This window comes from Plasmopara halstedii (genome assembly GCF_900000015.1).
Source record: "Plasmopara halstedii genome assembly, contig: Scaffold_54, whole genome shotgun sequence".
NCBI classification, from domain to species: domain Eukaryota; phylum Oomycota; class Peronosporomycetes; order Peronosporales; family Peronosporaceae; genus Plasmopara; species Plasmopara halstedii.
In genome coordinates this window covers 530098-538806 of record NW_020186975.1, presented here as the reverse complement: position 1 = coordinate 538806, position 8709 = coordinate 530098, and the positions used below count along the sequence as shown (strand labels likewise).

General features: G+C 42.4%; 4 protein-coding genes across 4 annotated transcripts in view; 2 read left to right on the top strand and 2 right to left on the bottom strand.

The window, feature by feature from the left end:
- Positions 1–1525: 1525 nt before the first annotated feature.
- Positions 1526–1790, top strand: PHALS_11462 (uncharacterized protein; the record flags this gene model as incomplete). The annotated part of the gene is made up of 2 exons (XM_024725881.1): positions 1526–1599; positions 1673–1790. The coding sequence occupies 2 exons, from the start codon at positions 1526–1528 to the stop codon at positions 1788–1790; spliced, it is 192 nt and encodes a 63-aa protein (XP_024571960.1).
- A 3056-nt stretch (positions 1791–4846) lies between these two features.
- On the bottom strand, positions 4847–5132 carry PHALS_11461 (uncharacterized protein; the record flags this gene model as incomplete). The annotated part of the gene is made up of 2 exons (XM_024725870.1): positions 4847–5032; positions 5100–5132. 2 exons carry the CDS (start codon positions 5130–5132, stop codon positions 4847–4849), a joined length of 219 nt encoding a protein of 72 aa, XP_024571959.1.
- Positions 5133–7467: 2335 nt separating this feature from the next.
- PHALS_11460 (uncharacterized protein) lies at positions 7468–7693 on the top strand (the record flags this gene model as incomplete). The annotated part of the gene is made up of 2 exons (XM_024725859.1): positions 7468–7581; positions 7652–7693. The coding sequence occupies 2 exons, from the start codon at positions 7468–7470 to the stop codon at positions 7691–7693; spliced, it is 156 nt and encodes a 51-aa protein (XP_024571958.1).
- A 973-nt stretch (positions 7694–8666) lies between these two features.
- PHALS_11459 (uncharacterized protein) overlaps positions 8667–8709 on the bottom strand; it is a gene marked incomplete at both ends in the record, with an annotated part of 465 nt that continues 422 nt past the window's right edge. The window contains one exon of the mRNA XM_024725848.1: positions 8667–8709. This exon is cut by the window's right edge and continues 422 nt beyond it. Coding sequence (XP_024571957.1) covers positions 8667–8709 — 43 coding nt within the window.

Genomic DNA, 8709 nt, shown 5'->3' with positions numbered 1-8709 from the left:
CCAAATTTAGGTAGTTTTAAGACTGAATATATTTATAGGTATTCCTTAATGCATGTACTTATCTAGTAGCTGTGGTGTATACCACAGCTCCCTTGGGAGATGACGGGTCGCTCTCATGTGACCCCGTTAGAACAAATGCACAGATAATTGTTTCGTTGCTTCAATCAGGAGAGGGGCCAAAAGCCTCTATAGTACTAGTGAGTTTGCTTTGTTGCCATGGGTGGTGTATATTTTGATTCATATTTTATCAAGCAAATACAAATATATACGTTTTCTTGACACTCCAAATGTACCACAAATCTCGTCATTATAATTCCATCATTTTAGAAATACCGATAATTCGGTGCCTACGAAGTGTCCACATAAACACAAAGATGTGATATGGCTTTTGTAGAGCCTTGCAATATTGTATTCGCACGATTGTACAGCAGTTCTCTATTACCTTAATGGCATAGGGTTTTGTTTCATGAAATAGTAAAGCATTTGTGAAGTTCCTTTTATTTTGAAGAATTAATTAATTTACTTGTACAGCAGTTAGACAAACGTGAGTCACGATAGTTGACAAGCCGAAGCTAAAATCGAGGCATATAAACTTTTTACAGCTCGTATTCTACAAGCGCTTTTACATAAATGATTTCTGAGCCATCACAAGCTGGCAAATAACTTTCAGCTTTGAATGAACAGATTCATTCCAAAGTACACTAACTTTAGCGTCTGCTCAATTGCTTTATTGAAAAATAGAAACGTCGCTGAGGTATGATAGTAAAACCCGGAACTCATCAGCTACGCCATTTTTTATCTACTGTTAAAAAAACCACAGCTTTCGATAATAACGTATCCATGATGGGCAATATACTGGGCTCACTCTTTGTTACGAAAAGTACTAAATTAGTGATCTCACCGTCTAGCACTTATTTTCAAAAATATTTTAAATTTCTCATATTTACGAAAGGTTCTATCTACGCTTGTAACTAACATCACCAAAGACTCCCCAGATCACTCAATTTCAAGCACGAATTTTTCAAATTTGAGGTGCTTTGAAGCATTGCTAAGTTAATACGTCACCTGGTATTGCCACGTTAGCTTTAACGCCATTCCGTGCCAAGAATGAACCATTCTTATTGACATTTACATTTAAACTTGGGACTGCTACACGCGCCCCCCCTTCGCCTGAACTTTTAGTGAGACGCATCATATTCAAATTGATGGGAGCGTCACGAATGAGACTAGATTCTAGACAACAATCGGAAACAAAAGCTATCATGACGTAGTTGACGCTATCATTTGTGCGATGAAATAAGTGAATTGGATGAGATCTTAAAATATTCCACGCAAAACCAGCTTTATGTATCAGAAAATCCGATTACAAGTGGTGATCACGGCTTACTGCCACTTCAGCCTTCAAGACTATGTTTAAGGCTCTTGGCAACACCATGACTGATAGCTTCGTATAACGCAATGTCCTGAACCGAAGCTGTACAAGCTTCGGGCCCGCACCATAAGCGATTTTGCTACATGTTTTACTATGGATATTGGAGACAAACAAATTTCGAACTCATTTGTCTCACAGACCTATACTATCACTCTCATCCGTACCGAGTACTTATCGTCGTGGCCATTCAGGACTTCGCTTTAAATTTGAAAAAAATACTATATTGTGTACATACTTCAGAATGGGGTACGTACCTCGTTATATTGATTTTTTTCACATCGCATTGACATCTACCGTGCAACTTGCGCGAGGTGACATATACGTCTTGCGCAAAATAAGTGAAGATACACATCAATGAACCAGATATTATGCGATAATCAAAGTGATACTAGTATACATGCCAAAGGCTTTTTTCATGTGAGCCTAACTAAGTCTTGTGAGTCTTGATGCTGAATTACTACGATTCCCGGTTTTGGACGATCCAGGTGTGCCATGAAAAGCATAATGAACCTTGTTGGCGGCGAAAATTGTAGCACTTTGACCATTGAGCTGTGTCGATGAGGATATATTTCAAATAAATGGAGACGCTGAACTCGATCGATCATAACGGCACGTTCCTTTTTCCGATGGTTCCCGGCGTACCGCCAGAACATACACGAGCGCGCTTATCAACCAACGCCAGTTTGCGAAGTAGATTGCGTCAATTCAAGTGGCTCCGATATGTATTAAATCCTTAAATTAATAATATTTTATCTACGGGCATTAATCGAGGCAATGTTCATTCTTTGAAATAGCCGTCGTCTGAATGGTTCGCACGAGCGGAGCAAGGTACAACTCTAACAGGGCCAAGTATCGCACAAGGCGTAACTGAATACGCTCTGAAATGTGCGAAGTATAAATCATTTCTTTTCTGTATAAGATTGAGTTGCGGTTCAAAGTAGCTTGAACGCAACTCAATCTTATAAACAGACGACTCTAGGCTACACTAAGCTAAACGCTCCAAAACAAGACTTCTCACAATCATTTAATCTCTGTCTGCCCATGGCATCGGCATCTTGCTCTTGCATTCACGACTCTCGGTTAAAGCGTCAGGAACTCGGCTCATGACGCTCGACCTTGCCGAGAAAAATCCGTAATTCTGCTGCAAAGTGTAGCAGGATTGAAAACAGCGGACGAATTGACAACCCCTTCTCCACCAAAAACAAAGTTATTTCGAGAAGGTATCATATGAAACATAAAGATTTGCATAAGAACTCATTAAAATTGATAAACCCTGCGGACCGATTGGCAGTCTTTTCGGCGTAAATTGATTGAGTTGAAGCAACAAGCCACGGTACTGCAACTCTCCGCGCAAGTGCTGGAGGAGTTACACTCCCACCACCACGCCTTCGATTCGCTCCGTCTGACGAAATGTCTGAGTATGGATGGTCGGTGATGGGCATGTCCAATCTGGCAGAAGCAATTGAGCAAACTCTATAAAAAAAATCGTAAAATTCGGAAATCTATCCGAGAAAATAATCGCTGTTGGATCATTTTTGTTAAAACGCTGCAGCCACAAAAAGCAGACGAAAAAAAGCTTGGTCGTATAATCACCGGAGGTGGTATCGCAAATAACAACGAGATGGATCATTCTGCTGACAATGCCGGTGTGACTGGACGCGTCATTTGGTAAAACAAAAAGAAATTCATACTAATATCATTTATCATTCAGCCGGCAATAGCACACTTTCAAGGGACACCGACATATGTTGTTATGGAGTCACCTCTATCGCGTTTTGAACGTGAGCGCCAAAAGCTTGCCTTTTTGTTCGGCTGAAATATAATGCATTGCTAACGAAATACCTGTTAGGTTTGTATTTCCAAAATAATACCTCCTGTGGCCGCAACGGGTGCGATGCCATCGAGACCGAGCCACTTGTTCTTCGACTGCACGGTCCCATCACAGCTCTGGTGGTAGGTGCTCCAGCTGGCTCTTAGATTACTAAATTACCAGCTGTATGTAAAATACCTGATTGACGTAGCTGAATTCTCAAACCTTTGAATAACCAAGTTTCACTTTTCAGTGTTCAGTTGATTTACATGACGTTTTATTCCCGAGAGACTGATAAATGTGTATAAAATTCATTTGCTTGGCCGTATGTTCTTCTTAATTAAGGTGGTTCATCAAGGAGGACGCTGAGTTTATGTATTTGAAGTTTAAAGCATGCTATAAACCACTCGTCGAGTGTCGAGTGTGACGGCGCTGAAGTGTAGCAAGCGTTGAGAGAAAGCATCGCAATGCAGATGTGCGACGAAACGCTCCGAGCGCCATCTGAGCTTAAACCTTTTTGTTTTTCGAAGCTTGCACCAGCGCGGCCTATGTTGCATCTGTCTTGTACACTGTGATTTCGCCGAATCGATGCACGACGTACATGATACAGCTTATAGTCGGAGCAATGTAAAAGCGCATTCGCCGCCACATTGAGTCGGCCCGGGTTCTACTTACCTTAAAAGTATACGCTGCAAAGAATGATAATGGTATTATCAATCTATGTAACTGAGATGTTAGCGACATCACGATTTAGTCTCGGTAGGTGTACTCTGAACTTGACAAGAACGTATTTCAAAATGAGAAGCCGCTTGTCACTGGATAGTTGTATAGAGCTGGTGAAACATAAACACAGTGACGCTCTCGTTACATTGGCATCTGATTCGAGTAAAGCTCGGCTTATGTTTAGAGATTCTCAAAGATCGCGTAATTGGACGATCCAAATTCGGAAAGTCCAGATTCGGGTTATGAATGAAGGCTCATGTATGAAGATAAATGTTTCACACATTTGCATTCCAACTCTTCTGCCACGTTTTTGACACTATTTGGCTTTCTTATGGAGATTGGTGAGAGGCCATGCTCTCTAAGCATATAATTCTGCGTGCTTTTGATATATATATTTATGCAAATAATCGCTGGTCTTAAACTTTGCAAGATCTCTCGGCAGAACAATGCTTCTTAGTGAAAAAAAGAAACCTAGTTGGCGCTAACGAACGCCTCGTTTTTATTGGTGTATATTCCATGTAAGCGCATGAGCTTGAAGACTGCGCGCTAGTATTTAATATAGACCTTCACTTCCGAGTTACTCCTCTTGCACGACTATGGATGAATATGTTGTCAGAATAGGTTCGCGTATAGCAGTATTTTGGCCCGAACACATGCTCTTAGACATCGCTGGTGCAATAGACAGTTCATCGGGAATTACTAGCCATTTTATAGATTCCACTCGGGATTCGATGGAGTACTTCGTGATATCAAGAGCACTAAACAAGTGGTAGTCGACCATATCATTCTGCAGAACATTCTTACCAGAATTTATCACGACCGCACAAAACATAAAGCTATCTAACTATTTCCATTCCTACACGGCATGAGTGCAGCAGTTTCTAATGCTGTAGCGGGATACGAGACGCGGCGGCAGTCGGCAAGCCACACGCTCTAGAAGGAGTCAAAGAAAGGCTGATGTCTTGAGTGTCGCGACTAGGGATGTAAATGGTATCAGGTTCCGTACCCAAGATTGCCGCAGCACTATGTGCTACCGCCAGTGTATCGGGTAAAGGCACAAGCGGGGCCTAGAGAAGGCATGCTGGGACCGTAACGCGGCAGAAGGTAGAAACAAAGCCATGTGATAGAAGACACTCGATCAAAGGCTTGGAAATGAGTTCTTGTCATGGGGAATGCTTCGTACGGAAGATGTAGTCTATAGAATTTGCTAGAGGTCAAAACACGCGATTCTGGCATCTCCAGACATCATCTAGCCATGGTTGCAGAATAATATCTTTTATCAAGTTGAAGGATGGTGGAGAGTAATCAATGCTACCGGAAGCCACACGGTAGCACCTAGCTTTTTCTGGCGAGGAATACTGGTAGCTGTTCGACCCTTTTTGCGGCTTTTTCGGTCCGTGGGATCGTCAGCCCTTCCAATCATCACACAATGTATTGGCAGGACAGATACATCATTTGGGAAATTACTCGTCCACTTGAGATTCCTATCTCCAGATGTCTTAGTTTGAATCCTACGGGTGTTCCTCCCGGTCCCAGATCAAGTGGCTGACTACTTGAGCCCAGGGTTGGTCAGGAGAGTGGATAGATTAGCCGCACTAAAGCACGCAATGCGAAATATTATACACGTTAGCTGTGAAGATAGCACCTGCAAAGATCTTTATTACGGTTTAAAGCGATAAGGGTGGATGGAGCAAACTCTATCCCACTACGTATTTAGTGGCAGTGAGCGAAGAAAGTAAAGGTGCAAAAAACCTCACGCTACAAAACATAGTACACAACGCAAGTGGAACGGTGCAAGCTTTGATTTTGTTTGTTTTGATATAACGCGGATGGGCTATGGGCTACGGAAGAGCTAGTGCACTGAATGTAATCTTTTTAATAGAGATAATAGCAGGATGCTAGGAATTTTTGTCCCAAGTGTAATTCGAGAATATCTAAGGAATGCACAAAAGTGTCGCGAATGTTGTGGGGTGTGCCTTTTTATCGGAATGTCCTAGTAAAGGTGAAGCTGAGATGAAAATATGGTTTGTAACACCGAGTCCAGCAAAAGTGACATGACCATGGATCATGTTGACATATGGTAAATTGCTTGAATTATCGACTACTGCAAAGTGAGTATATGGCAGTCGACGAAGGAGCGAAAAAAGGTAAATGGCGGCAGTGTAATGTTGATGCTCCTGGCGCTGGGAGAAACAATTTAATGCGTCTGCTGGGTATAGTATGTGGGGATCTTGGAAAGAAATCGTATCTCATACGGATGCTTCTATCCAAGAATACGAGCTATAATCAGCAAACAGAGAGTCGTGGTCGGAACAAACGAAAGATAATTGCTATCCGATGAGAAAAAGTCTACAAGTGTGCTTATGGTGCATATTTTTTGGCGATAGGTATTTGTGTTTGATACTGCCTACTAAAGAGGAGAGACGGTAGAAGAAGATATTCGTTCAGAGTTATTGTTTCATGGTCATCAGGTTCGCGTACCTAAATTACACAAATTTTGCAAGGAACCCAGCCGTTCAAATAACTCTAATGGATTAAGTGAGATTGAATCATCTACCTTGCGCACAAGGCATGAAATCAAAAAGTCCGTAGTCAAGTAAAACTGGGTTGACAACGCGCCTACTGGTGAGGTCTGCGAGGCAATCCACAAAACCTCAAGAAAACAAGGAATAAACTGAAAATCAAAACAAAAGTCGGACGATGTCTCAACACACGCATACTCGTGCTGATAATGAGGGGTACAATATGTTGGATCAAGATTGTAAGAATACAGACATAGCAAGACAAGCCTGCAAAACACGTAATGAGACAAGCGATGGGAAGGTGGAGAGAATATTATAAAATGACGCAAGGCATGCGAGCAGAGTACAACTTAGTTCTTGAGTAATCAACAAGATCATGGGCTATAATCCTAAATATAACTCCCACAAGACGGCTTCGCGGATCAAGTCACCATTGCAGATGCTCTCAGAAAGCTCATTGATACTAGAGCAAATTATGGCATTTAAGTCGCTATGTAGCATGCACGTAAATATCGGGCTCACATCACTAGAAAGTCTTCGACTGGAAACGTGATTGGATACGCGATAAGGTGCAAGAATATTGAGTGTATTTGCCGATGGAAAGTACGGCGGTAGAGCCGAACATGCGCTGGACTGTACAAACCGTCTTTATCGGAGATGGGGTAACTGCTGGTAAATGCCAAGAACATAGCAAAAACATGATGTAGCAAGGAAGAGCATCGGGCACGAGTTAGGAATCGAACATGAAAGCTAACGTCATGATCGAACAAAAAGCCAAAACAAATCACGTAGATATGGCGTCTTGCGATGTCAATACGAATATGGTATGTTGCGTCTAGGAACCGTACTTATTTAAGACTGAGAAAGAGGTGACTACCGTCAATAGTAGCTTTGAACCAATACGGAAAATCAGCCGCGTTGGGAGAGAAAGGAAAGTGAGTAGCGGCGGTGTTGCCGAAATGCAGTGACGCATTCCATTCATGGATTTTGAAGACAAGGGAGATGGAGATGGCGCATTAAAGCAATCTAGGGCGACAATGGTGATATGCAGATACTATTTATTTCCTGCTTTAGTGGAATATGGTGCAGTCAAGGTATTTTTTTGCTCTCATGACGATCGATAGACGAGCAAGCACGGTGACATTTCAAATGTATACGTAAAAGTCGAAAAAAGGGGAGCACTCAGAGATATACCGCAAGGCTTAGATACTGACGATATGGAGCTCTATCGGAAACAAATCACCAGTAATTAAAGCTGCTGTAGAAGTATAGAAGTGGCCAGTAGTCAGAACACAAAAAATACGACACTAACAAAAAATACGATTTTTTGTAAGTGTGGGCTAGAGAATCATAATTCGTTCAGCAAGGTGCATGGCTAGCGAAAAAATCGTGCTATAGACTACAGTATTTTAAACGTTAGCTAAATGGGTACCTCAAATGGTCGTAGTCGTTGCAACTTTGGTAATATGCAAACTTTGAGACACCGGAAACTCAAGGTACAACCCCTAGAGGTACTAAAATTCTTTTATCTCGCGCAGATTATATGCTATTTTAAATGTGTAGTTGTGGGTCAAAACCCGTTGGGATATACTATGTAATGCAAATCGAGTTATTCTGTGACCTCAAAGACACACGACAAACGATTACCTTTGTCTATCAGTATCGTGAACGAAGAGCTTGTTGGAATTTGGATGTCAAAAGAGAAACTGATCTATTAGAACCAAGGCATTCTCCCTGCACCTATTTCCTAGAATATGCACCTACCGAGACCCCCCTTGAGGCCCAGAGAAACCCTCGCGACTCCTTAGGCCATTTCAACCGCCAACGGCCATTCCAACTGCCAACGGCTATCCGGATAATCGTATCCGGATCCATTTTCCAACACGCCTTCCTCGAAGCCCTCAGCTTCGATTGTCATGCGGCTGGTTCATCATTCCCATCATACCACACAGCTTGTCTAGTCGAGCCTTATCGAGTGGTTTAGTGAACGCATCGGCTGGGTTATTTTATCCCTTTACCTTCAATAGCTTAATCAGACCACGCTGCATCTGGTCGCGCACAAAGTGCCAACGCAGCTCGGTGACGCGTGCGCCGCGAATAAATCGGGCTGGTAGCCATCACGTGTGTCGCACTATTGTCGATACCAATGTCCGGTCGCACGTGCATAGACGGGAATATCTCAGACAGGATATTGAACTGCGCTTTCGCTTACATAGCAGCTT